The sequence below is a fragment of the Oculina patagonica genome, chromosome 14 (assembly GCF_052425735.1).
Source record: "Oculina patagonica isolate OP01 chromosome 14, crgOcupat, whole genome shotgun sequence".
Classification (NCBI taxonomy): domain Eukaryota; kingdom Metazoa; phylum Cnidaria; class Anthozoa; order Scleractinia; family Oculinidae; genus Oculina; species Oculina patagonica.
The window spans coordinates 10,113,519-10,139,724 of NC_135771.1; the positions used below are offsets into that span (position 1 = coordinate 10,113,519).

The 26,206-nt window shown below is 40.4% G+C and overlaps 1 protein-coding gene and 1 long non-coding RNA gene across 2 annotated transcripts; both read left to right on the plus strand.

Annotated features, from left to right (window-relative positions):
- The first annotated feature begins 16 nt into the window (after window positions 1-16).
- On the plus strand, window positions 17-22,948 carry LOC144637677 (general transcription factor 3C polypeptide 3-like). Its single transcript, XM_078496736.1, has 21 exons — window positions 17-304; window positions 1,878-2,288; window positions 2,653-2,729; window positions 5,981-6,098; window positions 7,356-7,465; window positions 8,608-8,664; window positions 9,076-9,163; window positions 10,169-10,227; window positions 11,442-11,678; window positions 12,600-12,684; window positions 13,086-13,147; window positions 13,561-13,738; window positions 15,273-15,382; window positions 16,113-16,242; window positions 16,621-16,704; window positions 16,868-16,935; window positions 17,781-18,141; window positions 20,057-20,181; window positions 21,452-21,539; window positions 21,617-21,708; window positions 22,687-22,948. Exons 1-21 carry the CDS (start codon window positions 82-84, stop codon window positions 22,801-22,803), a joined length of 2,880 nt encoding a protein of 959 aa, XP_078352862.1. The 5' UTR covers window positions 17-81; the 3' UTR covers window positions 22,804-22,948.
- Window positions 22,949-23,938: 990 nt separating this feature from the next.
- Window positions 23,939-25,513, plus strand: LOC144637810 (uncharacterized). The gene is made up of 2 exons (XR_013567804.1): window positions 23,939-24,069; window positions 24,635-25,513. It is a non-coding gene; the product is annotated as an uncharacterized LOC144637810 (long non-coding RNA).
- Window positions 25,514-26,206: the final 693 nt, after the last annotated feature.

The window sequence follows — 26,206 nt, forward strand, 5'->3', positions numbered from 1 at the left end:
CCGCTTAGCAGCCAGGTCAAAGATGGCGGACGGTCGTGTGTTCAAAAAGTGAATTTTCATGCATGCTTTTTGTCGCGCAAGATGGAAGACGAACGGATTAATATTCTTATGAAATATGTTCGTGGGGAAATAAGCTTTGCTGAGTGGATTGATAGTGGAGGAGGGACAGGTGATGCAGAGTTGGAGGATAATGGAATGCAAGTTGACATTGAGGGGGATGGAGAAACGCAAGCACAAATGGTTGCTGAGGCTGGCGATATTCAAATGAATACTGCTGCCAGCGAAGACAACAGTGCGCCAACTGGTAAGCTCCTTTTCAAGGAGGTTAATTTGTTAATATTTATGATTGCATGTAGGCTGCTGGACTTGCTAATACAAGAAATTTTAATACGTCATTTGCAAGACCTTCCCAGCATGGTAGTAGCGGAGGTCCACAGCGGAGCCACATACCCATAGAAAATCCACAGAAATAGGAAAACCATAAACTTGAGTTTTGATGGTCTTCACGGCAAGCAGCATGGCTCGCAGGCGCGTACCTCCGTACGTACGTATGTCGCCCACTTCAGAAATAGATTAACCCTAACCTCTTTGATACTGGGCATCCACATTATGGTCAATTGACAGCTGTCAATACAAGGTGTCTGCCGACCAGTATCACATGACCATATTGCAGGCTCAGGTGTATCACTCATCGAGGCAACATGTTTTTATAAAGTTGAATGCTGACCGGAAAATGGTTTTATATTAGATGGTAGGCTCAAGACCTACATTTTTTTATGTCTATGGTCAGTGAATTCAGACATTAAAATAAAAGGCAAAGTAAATTTTTGGGGAGCTATGCTTTTAGGCTTGGCTAAATCTATTTATACATGCAGGGTGGTAGGTCATTTTTTTGGCAGGGGGGTGCAGTGGCGGATCCAGACCTTCAGCTAAGGGGGGGCCCGCTTGACTATGAATATTGAATTCTGCGAAGAAAATTCCCGCACTTCAAAGAAAATGCCCTATTCCGAAAAAAATAGGGGGGTCCGGGTCCAGCGGCACTTCAAAGTGGATCCGCCACTGGGGTGGTAAGAGGTTTGAAGGTCCACTATCAGCCTGTCTATTTAACAAATTGACCACATTAATTTTTTCCATGGTCTACACTCTTATAGACCATAGAAATGACGTCAGAAAATGTTCAAAACTCAAGTGGAACCACCAGGCGTTAGCCGAGTGGTTTCACTGCAAAGTTAGTAGCCAAGCTTTGAAATGTAGAGAGGAGTCTGGGCATTAAAAACAAACATTGCGACATTTTCTTCGGAAGAAACCCCTTTTTTAAGATTCTTGGAAACTGCTACCCACAACAGGATAAAAACTTTATGCAGAATAAGAGTTTGATAATCCAACAGATGCATTTGCTGTGATTTAGGTCAATAAAAAGGCGAAGCGGCCGGCCATTTGCCTTGTGAGTACTTGGTTTTTTCTTGGTGCTTTATACGCGCGCGGAAAGACATGCTTCGAAGTGACCGGCAGGCTTCACTGCAAACAGCTTTTCAGAGGAACCAAAAGGCAGTGAACAACAACAAAGTTTTCAGGTTGTTATATGTTTATTCAGTGCCGTCTTGAGAAGTTTTTTTTTTATGAATATTAATTAGGCCTTTGAAAACTCCAACCAGGGATGTTTCCGTAGATAAGCCGCACCCCCGATTTTCGACTTAAATTTTGAGTAAAAAGGTGTGGCTTATACATGGATCTTTACGGTATGTATTTAACTATTTCTTGGACATAAAAAAGTCATGAATTAATTATAGCAATAACTATCCAGAGACACTACTTTACTAGACTGGATGTTACGACTGACATTATGTCTCACATCCGTTTTTTTTTTGTCTTTTCAGAAATGATCACTGTTGTTGTATCAGATCCAATTTTTGCCAAATTGTCAGAAATAGGTTCAGTTGAATCCGGGGCCAGCACTGCGTCAGTTGAGCAGAATCAGTTCACTGATAGTGGTCAAAATCGTGATTTACTGAACCTGGTGCAGCTGACAAAGAAATCAAGACCTGCTGTTAAAATGACAGATCTCTTGCTACAAGGATCAGCTGCAAAAAGTGCAAAGAAACATGGGGGTACAGATGTCGATGAATTTATGGAGGAGATTCCACTCCAAAAGAAACGGAGAGCTGGACGACGTAAACTATCTGAATTACCACCAAAATTGAAGCAGACTATGGGTCAAGCTAACATTTTATGGGCTAGAGGAGAAATTGAACAAGCCAAAGGAATATGTATGGAGATAATTCGACAAGGTACAGATTTTTTTAGTGAATTTGCTATAACTACATGACCGTATTAAAAATGTTGATTTACAGCTGTAATCTGGTCGCTTCAAGGAACAAGTAGTTTATGCTTGTTTTAGATAATTTACGGTTAGTAGCTATTGTAAACTGGTCATTAAAGTAAATAAAAACTTGTTATAGCAATTAGAAATTAAATGACCATAGATTGTAATCATATAGAAATGCCACATACATGTACAAATGCACATGTACATGTAAACCTGCTTGTAGTTTTTACTGGCTTGCTCTTGAAGATATCCCATAGATTACTCTTCTGAGTGCCGTGCTGATTATTTTCCATATTTTGACCTGGACGATGCATTGTATTTTTCAGTTCCAAAGTGTGCAGAACCTTTCCAGACTTTAGGGATGATGTACGAGGAACAGGAAGATCAAGACAAAGCTCTCCAGGTAAATTCAGTTACAGTGTCAGGGCTTGAGACTAACTTTTTAACTCACTGGTTTACTGGCTAGTGACATGTCAGATTTTACTAGCCAAAAGTAATTTTTCACTAGTCAGGTATATTGATTTCTATCAAGAACAGTTGACTTTTCCGAGTTTTTCACTAGCCAAATGGCTAGTAGGAATGCTAAACCCGGTAGCCAAAACCTAAATTTTAGTAGCCTTTGGCCCCTGGGGGGTACTCCGGCTTGTAAATGACGGGGATGATCGAATGGAGGCAAAACTCAGGACCTAAAAAAATCCTTAAGTCTTCCGACATTACCCAAAAAAAATCCCTGGACCAAAAATAACCCCCCAAAAAATCCCTTGCCAAATTACCCCTAAATTGCCAGGAGGGGCAATAACATAACACAAAGAACGCTCGTTTTGTTTATTCATGATACCATTAGTACGCCAAGGCCGTGCCAAGGCACTTTAGTTCGTTTTTAATACGCAAAAAAATCCCCTATCTAAATCAAGTCACCCCAAAAAATACTTGCCAAATTTTCCAACCCAAAAACATCCCGGAATCGAAAATTTCAAACCCAAAAAAATCCTTCGATCATCCCCATCATTAACAAGCTGGAGTACCCCCCTGGGCCTTTGGCTAGTTGGCTACCGTTAGTCTCGAGCCCTGAGTGTACACTGTGTATACAGCTTGTTAGGAGTTACAAAATTTATGATCTTTTCAAAACGTCTTGCAGAATGTGAGTACAATAATCACAGGTCTGATAATCAACAGTGCACTGTTCTTTGCTTGAAGAGCGGGTCTCAGTCAGGGGAAGCAAAAAAGTGTCATTTTTGGTAAATCTTTGTTGAAGTAATAGTATTTTAGTTTCTTACATGTATTTGTATTATCCCTGGAAAGGGTACAAAGAAAAATTAATGGTTTATCTAGCTTGTCCTTTGGGCAAGTTGGAACTGTTGTGTGTTAGGCTGAAGGTCTCTCTCAGTGGTCTACAACAACAACAACAACAACAACAACAACCATTTTATTTTGCCAAATTAAATAGAAAATAAATTACAGCATAATATAAATTAACTAGAATAGGCAAAAAAACTACTCAGAATAGAAATAAACTAAACGAGCTGAGTAGTTAAAAAAAAATTTAATTGCTTTGACAAGGTTGTACATAAAAGAAGACAAAAGTAAAATAAAACAAGTACTAAGTAATTAAGTACCATGCAGAAAAGAAAAAAAAAATATAAAATGAAATACAAATAAATAAGTATAATGTAACTAAGTATGTATAAGTGATAATTTAATTTAGAAAAGTAGGGAAAAAAGGGAACATGGGAAAAGAAAAAAAAAGAAAAACAGTACCAGTTAATGTTTAAACTAAAATTTGTTAATATTAGTTTAGAGTGATTTCATTTAACCCGTGCAACAATATCTAGCAGTTTGTGCGTAATAGTCGAACGGAAACAAAAGAAAACAATGAAATTTGTGTCTAATAGTATCTAAAAGTGTAATAACTATTTCACGGGTTAACTGAAATCACTCTAATACGAGCGAAAAGAAAATTAAAATACTAAGCCAGCATTAACCATAAGTACTTAAATAACGCTTTTTCATAGTTTGCTTAAATGAATGAAGAGATAGACTTTTTAGTTCTTCATCCAAGTTATTCCAGATGGAGGGACCAGAAAAGTGTAAATTAAATTTGCCATAATTAGTTCTAACACGATTGATATAGTAGGTTGATTTGGTCTTACTTCATCTTACTTGATTTGGTCTTACTTGATTTGGTCTTACTTGATTTGGTCTTACTTGATTTGGTCTTACTTCATCTGCCAACCAAAAAGTCCAAACATTTACTTAACTAGCCCAACAGGAAAATCTCTCAGCCCCAGGCCATTGGACAGGACTTTCTTTGCAATTTGCTGGAATCAAAGAACAGTGCAAGTGCTCAAGAGTACTCAATCTGAAAGGTTGTCACCCAGTTGCTTAGCATTTTTGAGATGAAAACTGTAGGTGGTATAATATAATAAATCTGGTATCAGAATGGAGTTGATCATCAACTAGTATTTACTAGTTGATAAAAAACCTGACAAGACCTCTTAAATGAAGCAGTTAAAAAGACGGTTTCAATCTCCCAATATGCAACCCACTGCGATACTGTAAAATTCCATTTATGAGCCCAGAGTTTACACAAGTTCGTAAGGGCTTGGGGAGTTTACTAACAGGGGAGCTTACACCCCTGGAGGCCCAAGAGCAGATTGAAAGAAAGTACACTTCGGAATGAGCTTAAAGGAAACGAAACTGGTCTTTTAGCATAAACTAGTAATAAAATTATTTACAATCATGTGCAAAACTTCATTTGTCTGCCACAGAGTTGCAAAAAGTACAGCAAAAGAGTCTAGAATCTGGGTGCTTACCATTTAGCCAAAAAATCCGGAAATTTCGGTTTAAAGTCAAATGGTAAGGTAATTTTCCGGAAATTCCATTCGAAAATTGTGGACTACCTCTAGAGGTACTCCACTTTTTCCGTTCGGAACGGAACATCGGAAATTTCCTTACCATTTGAACGAATCTTCCGTTTCCAGGCCCTTTTTAGCACTTTCGCGCGGTTTTAGTCGTGTTTTATACAATATGGCGTATTTACTGTGACCAATTTAGAACGTGTATGTTCACCTCGACCATAGAAATGTCAGCACTTTTTTTAACAGGAGATAAAAGCTGCCTGCCTCTGGTATTCCACGTTGGAATTGTTCATGTGTTCATATTTTTTCTCGGGACAGGATCTAGCTCGGCCGTGCCAATTTTCACTCGACTGCGAAATTCACTCGGTGCGTAGGTGGGAACAGTTACCTCAAAATAACCTTGTATTCTGTTTAAATCGCGTCTCATGGAACAGCTGACGGCAGTAAACAGCATCAGCCCATCTTATTCGTCGAAAAGTTTGTTTTCTACCTCAAAATATTCAGCTATATCGACAGAAAACAACACTGAATTTGGCGCTTGATCGAGTGAGCGGGATGGAACGCCTGGTAGAATAATGGTAAGCGAAATCTCATCCGGTTGGTCGGCATATTCGGAAAATCGCTTACCATTATGCAACGGTCACACCAACCGGATTTTTCTTACAAATGGTAAGCACCCTCTGTCATTAATCTTTTGTCAACTCTTAGCTGTGGAAAACGTTCTTCACTAGAACACTGCTCATTGAGTTATTGTGCTCAATCCCCATGTTAATGGCAGTGTTCTCCTGCATTATAGTTTTTCCTCATTGCTGCCTATCTCAGCAAGTCTGGTGATGTAGAGGAGTGGGTAAAGCTGGCTATGATGTCTCTTGAACAGAATAACTTTGATCAGGCATTAACTTGTTACAACCAAGGTAACTTAAACTAGTATTCATGGTAGAAACTCAGCCATGTTCTGTTGAAAATCTGTGGATGTAATGGTTGTTGAATTGTTTTCCATTTGCCGATAGAAAATGATTGCGCACATTGACTAGCTTTCCTTTTTTTTGTCTTAAAAGTACATGATAGGTTTCGGACTGCAATTAGACTGTTTACAGTCCCCTATTTTTCCGTGAAGTCATAGAGATCGATTGTTCAGTCCGATGGGCTGCCATCTTGGTTCACAAACATGAATTAACACTGGGGAGAGTGCAAAATTCCCATGGGTATGGGGACTGGGGCGGAAAAAAATATGTTTTCCACTCCCCCACCCCCACGCTATAAACACCCCACCCTCTTCCTACAGTGTTTTTGCACTTTCCCCAGTTTTTGTTCACATTCTGAGCCAAGATGGCGGCCTGTTGGACTGAATGATCGATCTCTACGACTTCACAGAAACATACAGGACTGTGAACAGTCTAGACTGCAATATCCTTTAGCGTTTCTACCAACTAAACAGTTAGACCACTCACCCCTGTTTTCGATGAGTGATAGTCAACTTGGCTATGCCTTTTTGACTATTTAACAATTAGACTACGAGCCTGAGTTTTCTATGAGCAAATAGTCAACGAGGCGCAGCCGAGTTGACTATCGCTCATAGAAAACGAGGACGAGTAGTCTAATTGTTTTAGTAGAAACTCTAAAGGATTACAGTCCAAAACCTACAATATTGTGCACTTTGAAGACAAAAATCAAGAAAATTTACCGCTTAAAGAGCTACTCGCGCGCACGACTGCTTTCTATCAGCGAATAGAAAACAGTGGGAGAACCAATCTGATTCGCGGATTTTCAATAGAACACAGCTGAGTTTCTATTAATCGCTTATAGAAAGCTCAGGCTTGTAGTCTAGTATAGACTAGTATACTTAGTAGAATTGCTGTTCAAGGGAAATAATTCTAATCTTGAAGCTGATAATAAAAAGATCACTCTTCTGATGACAAAATACAGTACATGACTATCAATGTTTAAGGAAATTAATGTAAGAAAAGTCCTGTGTTAAGAGTACAGGCCTTTCAATTTGTTTGGAGGCTCTTATTGAATTTCAGGCATCCAGTTTTGTCCACAATTTGAACATTTGAAAATGCTTAAAGTTGAATCATGTTTATTTATAATGTCATAGTATGCAAATTACAGTAACTGGAATGTGAAAGAAAAAAGAAATTTAATCATGTCTACTGGTAATTGTCTTGTAGCACTGAAGCTGGATCCTATAAATGTAAACATTCTGTGGGACAAAGCAGCCTTGTGCTATCAGATGGAAGATCCAAAGAAGGCTTTGGAATGTTATGAAGCTGCTCTTAAGGTAACAGTTGTAGGTGACTCATTTTAGAGCTACATTTGATATAATTACCGGTATAATGTTTTGTACCATTTTGCTAACCAGAAAACAGATCTTTTTAGGGGTGACTATCGGGATCATTTTGCCTATTGCGATAAAATTGTGATAGTCAAATTACTATAATAATAATTGCAGTACTATTGCGATAGTAGTGACACTATATTGCGATACCATTGCGATAGTATTGTAGTTAGCAACTTTATAGGGTTGTAATCATTTCGTTCTCCTAGAGCGAGGTGGAGTTAATATTTGAACCACCATTTTGAATGCGATAAGGCCCTGGAGACAAGCGACGTCTGTGAAGTTTGCTTTTATGGCTAGTTATACAGTACGGATTCTGAAACAAGGAACAGAAAGCCCAGAAAGGATGGCAGAGAACAAGAGAGGACACCATTTGAAAAACTATCATAACTATCGATAGTTAATGAAACTATCGCGACTGTTATCGATAGTTGAATTTGCGATCGATGTATCACTATCGGAGCACTCCTGATTGCGATACATCGATAGTTTGATGTATCGTTTACACCCCTAGATCTTTTTCAGACAGTTTTGATGTCAAAATTAATTATAAAGCACTTAACCAAGGAAGAGGATTTTAAAATGCTATGCTTTCTCGCACATGTTAATAATGGTAATAGGACTGAGTGGAGTCCAATTTGGTCTGTAATCATACGAGTGATTAACAAAATCGGACGACCGCGAAGCGGGAGTCCGATTTGTTTAATCACAAGTATGATTACAGACAGAATTGGACGAAACGAAGTCCTGTTACCAATTAATCAAAACTATGACAAAATTCGAGAAACAAACAAACTTTACCGGCGAAATGGTTAAGTCTTAATGAATACTGAAAAACATAACAGTTTACTCAACAAAATGCACAACAACAGCGCGCGCAAAATGACGCGTACTGTCCAATTACACAGGCATGATGCGTAAACTGTCCTATTACACTGTCCAATTACAAGCATGACGCGTACACTGTCCTATTAGTGCTCAAATCGGGCTGTTGATAACCAATCACGTTCGAGAATTTTGTTATAGTTTTGATTAATAAAGTTATTACTGTAAATCAAGGTACTTCAACTTCTGTTGGTTTGTAGGCTGTGCCTGAGGATGATGGTGCAAAGTATATTGATCTATCTTCTGAAATAGCAAAGGTGGGATGCAAGTACTTACATGTAAAAATCATAATTAATACTATTTTATTGAGATATTGAAGCCTGTTACAAGTCTTACAGTCATTAAATGAACAAAACATGCAGACCTTTTTATTTCACGAGAACATTTAACTAGTCGAGCTATGGCTCCTGAGCTCTTGTTGGGTAAAAAACTATGTCTACACCAATGACATTAAGTACAAAACAAGCTCTTCAAGCCATAACTAAAATACAAACTCGTAAAACTTATATTCGGTAGGGCTTATATTATCGCAAGGATTTTTGCATCTGAAATTTTTCGGTGATATGACATGTATTTTTACAGGGAGAGGGTGTGGGGGCTTATTTTAATTTTATTTTTAATTTTAGGGTACAATGTAAAATATTATGTGCTTCTTATCTTTGGACTAGTTATACCATGAAAACAGTTCGTTGGAGGAAGCTGTTAAAGTGTTGAAAGCTGCATTTTCTAAATATCCAAACCATGTCAACAACCAAGGTAAGTTTGTTTTGTGTAAAGTTGTTTGAGCAGGTTCTCACTTTCTCGTTTGTATGTGTAGCCATCTTTGATTTAAAGCTGATTTCCAGTCCGTACTGCGCAGACTCGGGATTTGTTTTTGTTTTTGTTTTGAATTCATTAAAACGTTACACTTCGGTAATAGCATACAGTCATGAAGAGTTTTAGTCCGCCATTACGGTTCGTTTTGTTCAAGAATTTCCGATGAGCTGAAACGTCGGTTTGAAATAGCTTCGAGGTTCTCCTACTCCTTATTATTGTTTGCAAGGATATCTGTTGCTTATAATGAAGAAAAAGGTAAGCTTGTCACAGAATTTTTAACTTTGCTAGTAAACATTCCTTCGTGTGAGACTCACATAAACATTGCAGGCGGAGATTGCGCAGTACGGACTGGAATTCATCTTTAAGGCCAAAAAGAGCGATTTTCTTATGACCTTGAAAACTGTTTTCCTGAGTCTTTGTGATCTGTTCCATCGGCTTATAGATCAAAAAATCAAAACAGGCTATATGTCAAGTCTTCCTGCTTATTGTTTGATTGAACTATCAGAATGCTGAAAAATGAGTGATATCAAAGACAATAGCTTCTTTCAATCTGTACACGTTTACCTTCCTTTGTTTAAACCAACTTGTTGCTTGCTTGCTTGATTTGCTCACTCACTCGTTCGCTCCTTCATTTACTAGTATTGGCTCGTTTATTTGTCTTGTTTGTGTTCACGTGCTTGAGGCCATACAAAAATCACTCTGACTATTGTAAATTGAACCCTTTTGCTAGAGGTAAAGGTCAACTTTATTTAGGTAGGGTGGCCCAATCAGCACTTGGCTGGTATCAAAAGGGGCCCTGCTGTAAGAAAAGACAAAAATCTACCACTTGTCCCTTCAAATATTAATTTTTTGCCATAATTTTCCTGTGTAATTTTAAAATTGTGCATCAGATTTGTTTTATTAATTTATTAAACTGCATTAATTGTAATTCTTGTTATTGCCCAGTCATCAATATGCTTGCTGATCTTCACATGACATCCAAGGCTTATGAACCTGCATTACAGGTAAACTATAGTGAAATACAGTTAAATGTAATGCAATACTGTTTCATTGGTAAAATTATATGAAAAAGATAGTTACAGTAGCTATATTATATCAATGGTAAAGGAGAAGCCACAAGCCAAGCGGCCCACACTGCCGCACTGCCGGAGCTTATCCTGGTTTCCGTAGCATTAAGCGGCTAGGATGGGATGCTAGTCCATTGCAGAGTCCCCCCCCCAGCATTATGTTGCCGGTACCCATTTATACACCTGGATGGAGAGAAGCACTATGAAAGTAAAGTGTCTTGCCCAAGAACACAACACAAGTGGCCCCGGCCGGTGCTCGAACTCGGACCGCTCGCTCCGGAGTCCGGCGCTCTAACCATTAGGCCACCGCGCCTTCCACAATACTATTCAATACTGTTAAATGTAATGTTATACTGTTATATCGGTAAAATTATATGAAAAAGATAGTTACAGTAGCTATATTACTGTATATCAATGGTAGTTTCATTATAAATACAGGGAATTAACCTTAAGTACCCTTTGAAACCATAGGAGGCCTGGTGGCCTAATGGTTAGCACGCTGGACACCGAATTGAGTGGCAGGGCCAGTTCAAGCCTTGGCCGGGTGGTTGTGTTGTGTTCTTGGGCAAAACACTTTACTCTCAGAGTGCCTCTCTCCACCCAGGTGTATAAATGGGTTAGCGAATTTAATGCTGGCAGGTAACTCTGCGATGGCAACCCTCCAAGTTTATTTTTTTCCTTAGTGGCCATTTGGCCACCAACTACTCAAGTTTGGTCGCCAGTGAAAAATTTTAGTCACCACATTAAGCTGATGCTTTCAATCTTTCCTCCCAATTTTAGTCGCCAGGCTGGCGACCTTGGTTCAAATTTAGTCGCCAGCTCCAAAATTTTAGTCGCCATGGTGACTAAAATGGTCTTAACTTGGAGGGTTGGATGGATTCAGGGGGGAGTAGTAATACTCCTAGTCATCTCATGCTATGAAAACTGGAATAAGCTCTAGCCTGATGGGCCACTAAGCTCAAAAGCAGACCTAGACTTGCTACAAGTCGACTCTTTTGAGTGACGAAGTCGGGATAAATGAGCGACAAAGTCACGATAGCGAGCGACGAAGTTATAAGAAGCAAGTGACGCAAGTTTAATGCAGACCTTATCAACCCGTTGAACTGATAACAGTCAAATTAAATGTTATACTTCTTGATTTTTTGTTTCAGATGATTTTAAAGTATTGTGATGTAAAAAAGGAAGTGATAACTCAACCTTCTGGGGAGTCACCTCTAACATTATTTTCGCAACTACAAAGTCCAGACCAGACAACCACAGCCACGTCTCCTCAGAAAAACAGTGGTGAAACAACAATCAAGTGGATTTTACCAGAGGACCTTCCAATCGATTTACGTGTTAAGATTGTTGTGTGCCTTATCCATGTTAGGCAGTTACTTGCAGTTAAGGTACATGAACTGTGACTATGGGAAATTCTGGTTTGATAATGTGGCTAAATTGAAATTAGGCTAAGTTAGACTTTAAGATGAATTCCAGTCCGTACTGCGCAATCTCGGCTGCAATGTTTATGTGAGCCTCACACGAAGGAATGTTTACAAGTAGAACTAAAAATTCCGCGACAAACTTACCTTTTTCTTCATTATTAATGCCAGATATCCTTGCAGAACAAATAATAACGAGTAGAAGAACCTTGACGCTATTTCAAACCAACGTTTCATGAGCTCATCAGAAATTCTTGAACGAAACGAAATGTAATGGCAGACTAAAAAACTTCATGTATGCTGTCACCGAAGTGTAACGTTTCAACGAATTCAAAACAAAAACAAAAACAAACCCCGAGTCTGCGCAGTACGGACTGGAAATCAGCTTTAAACAAATGGTAACAAAATGGGATTTAGGCTAAGGTAGACTCAAACCAATGCTGGTCAGTGGCGCATTGCAGCAGTCATGCGTATTGGGTCTGTGGGGGCATCATGCTTGTTGTTCCAGCCGTGTGCTGCATGTAATTTTTTGTGTGGTCTCCTGCTCAACTTAGACCATGCTTTTCTGCTCCCACTCCTCCCACCCTTTCATAGGGTAAGCATTAGATTTGGCAAGTATTTGGTTGGTAAGTATTCCACTGATTTCTATCAGTGTGATGTGCCTGGTGGTTGCTGCTCTCAGGGTTACCATGGATACCTTTGCATTCGCTAGAAGCATACATGGCTCCACCATTTCCATCATCTATTGGTGATGAGTTTAAAGTGTCTTTAAGTTCATCTTTTTGTCAACCTTGAAGAATACTTACGAATAATATTATTAAACACAATTTGCTACTGTCAATAAATGGCACATGTACAATGACATATTGTTACTCTCTATGCTTTCAGGAAATTCTTGCTCCTCTTTTTATGGAACCAGTGGAGGGAGTAGGCGATCTGTACATTGATGTTGCTGAAGCTTATGCAGAGAACGGTGAGTTATGGTGTCCTCAGAAATCAATAAACGAGTAAAGTGAACTCCTTGTCACCCTCGGGGCTAACTCGGGGCTGTCCAACAGATTGAGCAGTAGTAAGAATACTCCTTAAATAGATTGACAGATAGGCAACTTTATTTAGAGAGGGTAGCACGTAACAGAAAAATTCTGATGAACCTGCAGCCCTCTTTTAAAAAAAAAAATACAATTTAAGATACAACTAATTAATCTAATTACAAAAACTAAAAATCTCTAAAATTATGCTTAAGTTACAATAATTAATTGCAGTTGTAATTGTCGCTTAATGCTTTAGAAACCGGAATAAGCTCTGGCGTTGTGGACCACTTTTGTGCAGGTGCAGACACTTTACTTTATTTTTTTCCCCTTATTATGTGTGTAGGTGACTGCGAGCAGGCTTTGCCAATTCTTGACATGCTTGTTGCAACGAAGAACTACTGCCTGGTGAGTGACTGGATACTTGCCGTTTTTCCGCAGTTCTATTCTTACTTTGATGGGAGGCACAGTGGCATTTAGTGACATGCAATTCAACATAACTAACAGGGGTGGTATTGGTAGGACCTATCTTGGGTTGGGGCGCACGGGCCGGGGGCTGGGGGGTAGGTAGTAATAATTGCGTCTGTTTTGGTTAGCGGTAATTGGCAGCGATAAGAGTGTGGATAGCAATACCACTTTAGAAATTTCATCCTGCTGAAATTGCAAATTTACACACAATGTAAGTTGCTGCTAAAATGTCCTGTGTTAATTTGTAAGGCAATCATAAGTGGAGCTTTTCATTCATGCCAGCAGCTACTTCATGTATCGGTGATCAGGCAAGTTCTTCTGTAAAAATTGACAATTACTATAAATGCATGTAGGCTGGTGTGTGGCTAAAGAAAGGAGAATGTCTGACCTCGCTTGGCAGATTAGAAGAAGCCGCCTTGGCGTATGCACGAGTTGTCAGCTTAGCTCCAAACCATCTGGATGCGCGGCTCATCTTGGCATCCCTTCATCAACAGCTTGGGAGACCCAACCAGGCTCTCGATGTGTTATCTGGTGAGTTAACTGTCAACAGAGCTTTTAAAAAGCCCTGACCAAACGGAGACGCAAGTCTTGCGTCTACTTGCGTCTCCGTTTGGCTAGCACTTGCGTGCACTTGCTTTGACTTGCGTTCAGTTAACGCATGTAAGTTAACGCAAGTTTTTCTCCGTTTGCCCACCCAACGCAAGTCTTGCTGTTTACTTCAAATACTGAATTGCACCTCGTAGCATTTTAAACGGCTTTTTGCAAAGTTGCGTACACTTTCAACTAAACTTGCGTGTCCATTTGGCTACCCAACGCAAGACTGTATACAAGTTGAACTTGCAACTACTTGCATCCACTTGCCTTAACGTTTGGCCAGGGCTTTAGCGAATGAAAAAAAATAAACAATTTTATAAAATGGCAATAATGTTATGAGTGTCCTGATTGGTTGCCTAGTTTATTTGCGTATAGTTATTACATGTATAACCAGGGTACTGTTACTAGCCAGCTATCTGGCAAGTTATGTTACTGCTGTTTACACTGCACAACAAGTTTCAGAGCTGTAGAAAGTCAAAGGTTAGGAGGATTTAACAATTCGAACATATTTTACACTCCAGAATTTGCGTCGTAAAATGTTCAAAACTCGAGTGGAAACACGAGTTGCATGCGAGTGGTTCGGTTTAAGGGACTACCTGGGGAACGTTGGTTTTCCCTTGGGCGTCTTTTCACTACTGTTCGGCATCTTCTCGTTAATATTGTTCACTTCCGCGTATCATGTTGGCCGTACTCTTTTCCAAGACGCCTGAAGAAAAAAAATCCACCTGCTCTGCCAGCGACACCCTGTGTCATTCACCGGAGTGTCACTACCCATGTCTCAGCAGGCCTCCAAAGAGTACTTAAACCCGGCTATGAAATCCTTGTCTGAAGTAGTCCGAAAATCGAGAACCGGCCACCGTCATCTTGGTGTAAATCAGCAGCCTGGTGATGTACACATGTGTGACGCTAAAGAGCTCAACCTAAAGTTTGGCAGAAAGTTTAAACATTGTTTAAACACTTGACACTCATTGTTTATTTTGTATTGGCTTGTTTTTCGAAATGCCTGTTTGTGCAGCCTCATTTTTCACAAACCAAGCTCCAAGAGATAGTAAACGTTAACTTCATTGACGTTAAGCATACATCACCAGGCTGCTAAGTTACCGCGGTACTCTAAGATGGTGGCGGCTGGTTTTTAAGTTTTGTAATTCAGACAAGGATTTCACAGGGTTTAAATACTCTTACGGAAGCTGCGAGTTTGGTTAATAACATATCTTTGTATTATCATTTCGTTGGCGTGAAGAAAAAGAGTGTCATTTTGGAACGAACTTCACCTTTAATGCAATGACTGCAGGAAGAACATGCAGTGGCATTATAGTCACCCCAGCTTCGTTTAGTCAGTTGCGTTTGTAGAAAACTCAAGCTCACGTTTTTATTCCTAGGTAGTAAACTATTATTGTGAGGTATCGTTCCTTTTGAAGATATTTCATGACGTAGCTTGTTCTTTTTTTTTTGCATATTGGTAACATGATAGACCCCAGAGGTACAGCAGGCGCTGCCGATTCCACTGAGGAAGAAGTTGCCATGGATACGAGCTCTGTGCACTCAGAGGGATCTGAAAGGGAGCCTGCAGTACAGCCACAGGTTGGTCAGTCAACTATGTTTCTGTTTCGGTCACCAGTTAAAGGGACTGTGTCACGGCTGAGTTTAGTCTATTTTATCAAGTTTTACCAAATACTCCCTATGAACCGTAATGTTATTGAAGAAATTACTTCTATGGATATAAATGACAAAACCATAGCTTCATTACAAACAAATATGTCTCCCGGGCATTAAAATTTACAGTTGCAAACAAACAAGACATTTTATCGCATTTTAAGTCAGAATTAATAAATCAACACAGTAAAATAGTTATCGTAGAGTTAAACAGCTGCTTGTATCCGCATGGTATGATATAGTTTAACAACCTCTTATTAACAAGAGGAATCAAAAAGTTATTTGTTTCTTGCTAAATCAGTACTTTGTCAAACTGTCAAGTTGTGAGAAAACAGAAAATCATCAAGTGGGGGACATCATCCTGCTCTATCACAAGCTGAGTTCTCAGAACTAAATTTTCCAAAAAAAAAATGAATGTTACTTTGTTGAATAAATTCGGCTTCTGTGATCAGAAAATGTGATCCTTACAAGGGGAATCAGTTATATCAAAGTACGTTATTCACACGAAAACGTCCGGTCTACGTCTTGAAGGCTGGGCATAAAGTCTGTTTTATTACTGTAGAGTGGGTAAAACAGGGAAAATTTCGTTTGATCACGGTGTTTCCTCTCGGTTTCTTTTTCGTCTGTAAATCATGGCAATTTCTGTTTTATTTGACAGGATTTTCGACTACTCTTCCACAAGTGTGCCTTGTTGCACTCTCAGAATCGCATTGATGAATTTCTCGAAGCAGGAATTGAGATGTTCAGACTGTTCTTCATTGATGTATATTACATGAAAGATTTGGCAGGTTTGTGTAGAGATGCTGTTTTATACAGTCTTTTTATGACGGGGATGGGACGGGGCTGCTTGTCGGAAAATTTGAATTGGACCCTTTCATAATGAGACCAATCTGGGCGTGGCTCAAGCTTTTTTACCCCTAAAAGAGACCATTTTTCTTTCCTAATCGATCTAGACCCGTTTTAGACCGCCATCACAGCATAACAACGTTTTATAAAAGAAAGGAAAAAATGATAACAAAAATGACGACGTTTTATATCTTTTTACGTGCATCTCTAACCTAGACACCCTACGCGGGACCAAAATCCGTAATTTACACCCCAAAGCAAGACAAGGAAGTGTCACGTCTGCTGAATAATTTTTTTGTTGATGTTGTTGTTTTTCTTAGAGATGGCCCTAAGATCAACTAGACACAGGAGAGAATTCAAACAAAAAGAAGCGTTGGAGCAAGAAGAGTCACGCTCAAGAGCAAGTAGGACTTTACAGCTCTATTATTTTGTCACTGCTAATGCTTATGTGATGTTTACGCTACGTTATGTAACGCAACGCTTATTCCCACCAGTACGTCACGCTTTTGTTCTAAATTATTATAATGGACCATTTTTTGGTGAAATAACAGTTCCATTTTTTGGTAGGTATTGCAGCCAGCAGTAGAGGAGACACTGGTCTTAGAAACGAGGAATGGTGGGACATGTTCAAAAAGGTGAGAGAACGAACGAACGAGCGAGCGAGCGAGCGAGCGAACGAATGACCGAACGAGGGAGCGAGCGAACGAGCGAACGAAGGAACAAACGAACGAACGAACGAGCGAGCGAACGAAGGAACGAACTAACGAACGAACGAACGAACGAGTGAACGAACGAACGAACGAACGAAGGGGCAAGTGAACGAAAGAAAGAACGAACGAACGATCGAACGAACGAACGAAATCTTACGAACTCTAGTTACAGAAAACGGATCTGGTTTACGTGAAAACAGTGTGAAAGTGCGTATGGTTGAGAGTGGTATTGCTTTTAGACAAAGAATTTTTGATCAATTAGCATAATATACTGAAAACCAATAGACCATATATGTCCGAGGTGCCTTTTGCCTCCGTTTAAAAACGAGTCCTTGTGCAAAACCATTCACGTGGGAATGAGTTTAACTTGCACGTTCCACTTCTATTTTTCATATGAACAGTTTTGCACCAGGGCACGTTTTGAACGACAAACAAAATTCAGCTCGAAAGCGACCTATTGCTTGTGCTTAATTCCAGCTTATTTCTTCTAAAAGGTTAAGTCTGTATTCGAGCCTTATGGCCCATTCCGTAGCATGAAGCAACAGGGACTATTTCTACTCACCGCTGGATGGGGCGCAAGTCCTTCACAGGATTGTAGTCAAAGCATTAAGTACCCGTTCATACACCTGGGTGGAGAGAGGCACTATGAGAGCAAACTGTTTTGCTCAAGAACGCAGTGCCCCAGCCAGGGCTCAAGCCCGGACTTCTCGATCCGGAGTCCAGCGCACTAACCATTAGGCCACTGCGCCAATTCTTTGCATTTCTTGTAGGTTGTGTCAAATCTAAGTCGTCTTAAGCGTCACTCTGAGGCCCAGCACATGGTGTTATGTGCGCTGTCTTCGGATCGCTTCTCCGACTCCTACCAAACAGAGCTTGTCTTTATGAGTATTGTGGCCTTGTACCTTAACAGAGAGTACAAGACAGCCTTTGATGCCGTAAAAATACTCATCTTAAGGGACAGACAGAATCCCGTCTTGTGGGTTATAATGTCCAGAATAACTGCCAAGTCAGGAGACTCGAGGCATCAGCGATACGTTTTGCGGCTCTTGATAAAAAATCCTGATGAATTTCCATTGGTGATTTACAGCGCTCACAATGCTTTGGTCAGCGGTAGTTACAGATTTGCAATAGGTATGTTTTCACAGCGGTTAAACGCAAAAAACGTCGTCACCTCCGGTTTCACCGCCTCGAACTTTTCAAAGAATTTGACTCGACCTTTTGACCTGAACTTTTGTAAGAAATTGTCATAGAAATAGTACGGTGAGAGAAAATTTCAAGCTGGGTAACTCAGTGGAGATCAATTATCAAATTTCCCGTCCATAAGTTGCGTATAAACCTTAACTTTACAGGGACGGCGTTAACTTTTGGCTTTAAAGCGAAAGCTTTCGGAAAATTTAAGACTTTGTATGAAGAATTTTGGCGGGAATTGCGCAGGAACTGCGAACGCGTGCCGCGTTTGACAGCTGTGTGAGGTTTGTTTCTTCACAGCGATCAAAAGTCGCGCGTGTGCAGTTCCCGCCAAAACTTTTCCAAATTGCTGCATACAAACGTTTTAAATTTCCTAAAACTTTTTGCTTTTAAGCCAAAGGTTAACGCCGTCCCTGGAACTTTGAGGTTTATACGCTGCTTATGCATTGGAAATTTCACAATTAATCTCACTGAGTTTCCCAGCGTTAAACGTTTTCTTAGAAAATTCTTGCCCACTTTCGAGTCAAATTCTTAGAAGGGTCGAGGCACCGAAAATCGAAGGTGACGTCAATGTTTGCGTCTGACCGCTGTGTGTGCTTTGTTTTGTTATGGAACAAAAAAGTCGCAAAGTCGTAGCCATGTTGAAGTGGGCTTTCCCGCAAGCGATTTTGAATTAAACTTTGCTTCTGCTTCAACATGAAGTCTGATACACACTTTTTCATTTCATTAAAAGTAAAATGAGTTCAATGTAAAGGTCTTGTATCGGGCAGGACTCTTTTTGAAAAGGAGTGAGAACTGGGAAATGGTCTATTACACGGATGTCCTGGGTTCGAAATCAGTGGATTCCGCAGAATGTTTTGTTCAGGGGGGGGAAGCAACTTCCCATACATTCTCTTATATGAAATCTGAGCGATGCTCTCACAACTTGCAAAGCAATCATCGGGGCGGTAGTCTGCGGATGTCTCTAAGGCGCATGAGCAGCTCCTTTCTTTGTGAACTTGCCAAAATAAAAACAACATGGGACCAGTGAGAGAGTTCGATTTTTTTTATATATGTAGTAATAAAAAAGACTTTCTAAGTTTTGTCTTTAAAGCAGCGAAAATTTCTCCGGAAAGGTTCTTGGTGTCAATATGTGGTGTTTGTTATGAAATAAAACCATCACTGGAATGGTAATGAAAACGTGGCGATCGAATATTCCCGCGCTGGTCGGAGCTATTGTTCTTGCCGCTCTATTGTTTGAGGTTGTTTGTTGACTTGGTCTTTCTTTGTTTTACTTCATTTACAATCCCCATGTGGGCCAGTTGAAAATCGTGGTACAAACATGTCAAACATTTGCATTTCAGCACTGAAAAGTAGCACGGCATCACAAAATTCTGCGTTCTTAAAACTACACGACGATGACGAAATTTTCGGATTTAAACACGCTGCTTTTAGATTTTTAGTTAAGAGAATTGAACCCCTTTATAATAAGTGATTCCACGACATAGCAGCTTCCATTTCGCGGGAAAAGATTGCCTGTTGCATCATCGTCCAAAAACCGCTGACTACATCGTGAATTGATCGCTTTGCAAGTTGTGAGAGCATCGCTACTCGGTCCCAGACCTCGTTTCTTCCCCCCCCTGGTTTTGTTTGTTGGTTCTTTTTTAACAATAATAATAATAATAATAACAGTTCTTAGCACGCACTTTACATACGTCTCAGTGCGTTTACATTTGAAATTTAAAAGTAAAAATATAAAAACCCGATTTAAATTACAATCAGATAAAAACCCTTTTCTTTTGCGAGTTCTCTTTGAAGCAACTGGGTATTTATCTATTATGTTTTTTTTTTGTTCATTTTTGTTTCCGTTTGTCCTCAGGTGAATACGTTCGAGCGTTCCGCCAAGCTCCAAACGATCCGCTCATCATGCTATGTTTGGGCCTGCAGTACCTCCACTTGGCGTGTCAGAAGTTTCCTCGGAACAGACATTCCAGTGTTGTGCAGGTATTTTGTTTCGTTAAAAAACAAACAAAATCAACGTAATATTGTTGTTCTATTCTAAATTAGGCCCGGTTCATTCGTCGCATTTCTGCCGTGTCGAATTTAATTCAATTTAGTGCGGCAGAAATGCGACTGTTGATTCATACGTCGCACTTGTGTCGCACTTAATTTGGAGGTTATACTGCAAGTAGACTTGCTCCAAGTCGCTCGTTAGATTCGCAGGAGACCGCTGGATACGGAAACGGAGGGCGCGCGTGGGCATGAGAAACAAAATGGCGGAGAATCGTGGCGGAACGAGCGACTTGTCTCACCTGCAGCGCGCCAATTCTGAAATATGGCATCACCGGTGGATTTTTCCACCGGTGACGCCATCGAGATTATGTCAATCATATTGTATTGCGCGCGAACTTACTGAGCGCGCTGTGCCCGCTAACTTAGCGCGCGCTGCTCGCGAGACAAGCTTGCCTTTAACTTTTTACCTCTTGAGCAGACTTGTTTGCTTCTCACATTGGCAGTTAAACCAGTTTTAGAACAAAAAACACAAATGTCTTCTTTTGTGCCTGTCCCTTTTAAATATTACAGAAATGAGAGAGCCATCAAGGGCCTTGAGTATGATTTCCCACAAAAAAGGGAAGAAAAGCGAAATTTTAACACACGCCACAGCGCGCGTCAGCTGCACACGGCGCACGAAACTGACGTCAATACAATAAAAGAAACTCATTCAGTGCACACAAGCATGATGCAATTTTTCGCGGCAATAAACGTCAGCCAGAATCGATTTCCTGCAAGTGACACAAGTCGCTCGTTCCGAGCCATTCCTCGGCAAGTGTCATTTGTTTTCCTTCGCGCGCGCGTTCACAGAAATGAATCCCGCGCGATCTCCTGCGATTTCAAAGGTGATTTTACTCAAGTGGTCTTTCGCGCTTGATTTCAACGCGATTTTATTTAAGGAGCTATAGATGCAAAGAAAAAACGAGCGACTTGGGGCAAGTCTACACTGCAAGTTGAGTTTACTGGCCAGCCGAACTATATATCCAAACGCAAAATATGTGTATCTTTTATCAGATTCGACACGGCAGAAATGCGACGTTTGAATCGGTGTCGCATTTCTGTCGGATAATGCGACAAGACTAGTCGAACGTGCGACAGAAATTCGACAGCCGATTCAGACGTTGAACTTCTGCCGAATTTAATTCGTTTAATTGAATTCGACACGGCAGAAATGCGACGTATGAACCGGGCCTTAATACCATGTTCATCCTTTTTTCGGCAGGGAATCATCTTTTTATTTCAATACCTTGGCGTCCGTGGTGAATGCCAGGAAGCATTTTACAACATTGCACGCGCCTTCCATCAATTAGGTCAGTTTGTATTCGTTTGAACATTCTTATCGCCTCTGAGCACAGTTTATTTTTAAATATTCCCATTTCTGTTCCAGGGCTCCTTCAATTCGCCGTGCATTATTACAACAAGGCGTTAGAATTTCCTTTACACGAGGCTTCGAAAAATGGCGGAGAAAAAACGGCCAAGGTAGGTTTAATGTACGTTACTACAGACAGGAACTCTGCTTTTGAAAATGTGTGGGTGAGACACAGAAAACTGGAAAATGCCAGCAAAAGAGAGAGCTGTTTCGAAAGCTTGGAACAGGCACCATCTTTTTGTAAGTGTTCAATAGTGTTCTTGGAGTACATTGAAGGCTGTAAAAAAAAACCCAGACGCTTCGGGGAAACCCCTTTATCAGTGTGAATTTGATGTCTAAGAAACACTTGAGCTACAATATACAGCCTTCAATGCACTCCAAGAACACTATTGAACACTTATTGATAATTGTTTTGAGTGCTGCGCAGCAAAAACTCTTTTTTGTGGCATTTTTTAATACAAAAAGATGGTTTTTTAAACCATCTTTTTGTAGCAAAACGCCATCCTAGAAATCTAGAGTTGAGACACTCTTGGTAAATAATGGCTTTTCAGACATCTGCAATTTATACCTTGTGCCCTCTTTTTTCCCTTATTTTTTTTTTTTTTTTTTTTTAATTTTTTTTTAAACTTTTAAAAAATTTTTTTTTAAATGGGGGGGGTGTTTTTTTTTTTTTTTTTTTTTTTTTTATATATTTTGATGTTTTGGGTTTTTTTTTTTTTTTTTTTTTTTTTTTTTTTTTTTTTTTTTTTTTTTTGGGTGATGTGTAATGAAAAAAGCAATCTATGGGAGAGTGTCTCAACTATTTTGCTAATGGTTGTAGCTGTTGCCCTGTCACTGCAGCATAACAGTTAGGTCTGGCTCACACTAGCGACAAAACAACATAAAGAAGGGGCCGTTATGCTTATTTCATTATGTTCCTGCTATGTTATGTTGTGTTGTTCACACTGGTGACATAAAACATCAACGTGTTTTTTGAGGGTTGCGTGACCTTGCAGTTTTGTCGTTATTTCGCTAGTGTGAACCAGGCAAATGTTAACAAATGTTGAGCTAATTCTTTTTTTTACTTCCCCCTTATTTGTTTTGTTCAGTTTTCAGAAAAGCACGATCTTCACAGGGAGACAGCGTATAACTTATCGTTAATATATAGAGCAAGTGGAAATGAAATCATGGCAAAAGAACTGTTGATGACCCACTGCTGGGTATAAAACATTCCTGATGCAAATTTGCCGCGTCAACAGTGAATTAAGAAACAAGTAGAGTATCTATTGTATATAATGTACATAGTTTATCAAAATATACATTATTTATAATAAAAGATAGTTTATTTTTACAATAATTGTTTCTTGGTGTTTTGCTATTATTAATGTCACATCATTCCAAACCAAATCGGTCATACTTTATGCAATTTAAGCTGTCACTTTTTGAAGCGCCTGTGTTTCATTTTTAGCTGCAAACTTGAAAATGTCAGTGAAATATATTTCTTTCAGTCAGTCAGTCAGTCAGTCAGTCAGTCAGTTCATCAGTCAGTTCAGTCAGTCAGTCAGTCAGTCAGTCAGTCAGTCAGTCAGTCAGTCAGTCAGTCAGTCAGTCAGTCAGTCAGTCAGTCAGTCATAGAGTCAGAGAGCATCACGTCCCGACCCGCGAGGCAAGAGCACCCAGCAGAGGAGAGAAAGAAGCCGCGGTGGAGGGAGGCAAACCAGAACAGACCAACCCGGAGGAAGGCACAAAGAACGACGAAAACAGCAGTCAGTCAGCAGCAGTCAGCAGTCAGTCAGTCAGTCAGTCAGTCAGTCAGTCAGTCAGTCAGTCAGTCAGTCAGTCATTCATAGGTTACTAAAGTATACAAACATCCTGAGTTGACAATATAGATCTGACAGGAAGAGCCGCTCACACCTGCCATTTAGAGTTGCACGTATCAGGCTGCGTGCGATCCTGACCCCACCTTAGCCTTAGTCACTAGCCGCGTGAGGCATGCACCACTCTCGTTGGCTCATCCCTCTGTAGTTTCACTGCTATTCACCAGGTGTGGCATGCGCCACACTGGTTGGCTCACCCATTACTTGCGGGATGTGTTGTTGCCACCCCATGCCACCCCATCACTTTCACTTGGAGGGTGTATTGCTACCACCCTATTTAGCCCAGGGAGCACCCACCAACCTTAGTCCCACTTTCTGCCAAACACTGTTGTGGTTTTATTGTGTACATTATTACAAGGAACGTGAATGGTTAGTGGGTTGAGCGGAAACGAATTGTACATAACTCGATATCAGTTGTCTCGAGGTTGGGCTTATTAAACTCTTTCGCTAATGCTAGATGCCTTGTATGTGCTCGCGTGATGATTTGTTTGATGGCGTAAGCTGATGTTGGGCGTTTAGAATGCTGGCTCAGCTGCTGTGCCAAATATCTCGTCCTTATTCTGATGAGCACATGCGAGTATTGAATACTGCGTTAATTAGATGCGTTACTTGAAGGTTAGGTTAGGTTACACTGTTGTTGTTAGTGTTGTTTTTGTTAGTGTTATTGTTGCGGTGGTGTTTACCATTTTAAGCCCTAAGGCTGAACGGTCTTTTTTCCTAAATTAATAAATATAAACGGGATGTCTATGTATAATACACCAATTATGTTGCATACCACATACGTAAAGTGAAAAAACAAACAAACTAACAAATCTATAAGTTATGAAGGGGGTGGGGGAAACATGAAATGATGGGGGTGGGGGACAGTTTTGTTGTCTTGTTTAGTAATGGCATGTCCCAATTGACACTGAGGTTAAAGTGTTAAAGAAGGACCGTGCAAAGCAGATCCATTAGATCACCCACCCACAACAGCAACGAAAAATATGTCAAAATTGCGCGCCAAATTACGAATGGCACTACAGAGATATTTTACTCAAGTTTACACAATGTACAAATAATGTAATGCAAACTTAATTTTCCACAGATACACATAGTTGTAGCTGGAGCGGTTTAGCATGCAGTTCTATCTTTGTTCTTCGGTTCAAAATGTAATATTTTTTTCTTATGTTGCGCTACGTAGGTGCAGCAACACAAGACCGATGGGTGCGAGAGAACACCAACTAGACATTGTTCGGGAAAAGACGTGAAGACTAATGCTATAAAAACCCTGTTAAGCCCCCATTCCCCCCCCCCCCCCCTTTCTTGGTATCTCTCAGTTTATAATGACCCCCTTCAAGAACTGCAATTTTCCTGTTTTATCTTTTTGTCGTAGTTACTGTACAGCTGAATTCTTTTGTTTAATGCTGGTTTTCACTGGGTACAGACTGTATAAGCATAGCACAGAAGAACGAACACACATTATTCTTGTGCTGTCCTCACCAGGAATAGGTATTGTCATAAGCACAAGAAAACAAAATGGTTCGTGATGAAATGTAAAACTTTATTTTAACACGGAAAAACATCAGTTATTTAAGCTAAAGTAAAAACCTAAAACTAATTACAACTGCCTTTCATGATTGTGTGGGAAATGATATATCAGCTACCTTCTTAATAATTTGCTTAAAATTATTAACAGATACAGGATTTTTTAGACATTTGGGCAGGTTTTTCCATAACATAGCCCCGCTGAAAGAGAAGGTTTGTTTCAAATAGTTTGTACTGGTTTGGGTAGAGTTGGCTTTCCCTCAGAGTCTCTCAAGTTATAAACAGAGTGACGCTGAGAAAAAAGACTTTGAAGATAATCTGGGGCGAGGCCATTGCTTTTCGTTCTAGCTTTTAGTCTCATCGTCCATTGTTATACTACTTATTGAGTCTAATATTATATTGTTTCTTTGTATTGCCTTTCTTATAACCATTACTTTCAAAATATTCATTAATACATGCACAACTTGCGATGCTCTGATGCTCTTACAGTACATTAATTGTAATACATTACTTAATTACAATACATTTTATTGAAGTAGATCTATCACTCACTTGCCTACAAAATAATACTTACTGCAACGAATGAAGTGGAAAAGGGAATGAATAGAACATCCAACCAGCTGCCAGACCTGCGCTCATGCACGAGGCAAATGCGCACCAGAATGAGCATGAGGAACACCACCCAAGGAGGAGAGAAGAAAACGCCCACAGAACGCGAGCGGAAAACACCACCCAGTGAGAGACAGACAGCACGAGGCAGCCCCCAGAACGAGGAGGAACCACACCCAGAGACCAGAGGAGGGGAAAAAGCCCACAGAACCACAAAAGACAGAAGCAGAAAGCGCGACCCGAGCACGAGGCAAGGCCCCAGACAAGCAAGGAACCGCCACACAGACAGGACAGCCAGGCAAGGCCCCAGAACGAGGAGAAACGCCACCCAGTGAGACAGCCAGCACGAGGCGCCCCAGCACGACCCCACCACCACAGGAAGAAAAGACCAGAGAAGGAAACAGCGCCCCAGGAACGAGCCGAAACGCACCACCCAGAAGACCGCCGACGGCAGGCAGGAACCACGCCCAGGAGCACGAGGACACCCTCAAGATGACGGAGGGACCGCGGAACAGACGAGGCAGCGCGGAGGAGGAGCCACCAAGAGAGGGCCCCATGAGGGAACCAGCCGGAAAGGGAGAGAGGGCCGGGGCGAGGAGCGCGAACGAGCCGGAACCAC

Excerpts from the sequence above, each read along its gene's own strand:
- LOC144637677 (XM_078496736.1), top strand. The coding sequence starts at position 82 with ATGGAAGACGAACGGATTAATATTCTTATGAAATATGTTCGTGGGGAA. Across the intron at positions 12,685-13,085 it reads TGAAGCTTATGCAGAGAACG|GTGACTGCGAGCAGGCTTTG; the intron begins GTGAGTTATGGT and ends TTATGTGTGTAG. Across the intron at positions 13,148-13,560 it reads CAACGAAGAACTACTGCCTG|GCTGGTGTGTGGCTAAAGAA; the intron begins GTGAGTGACTGG and ends AAATGCATGTAG.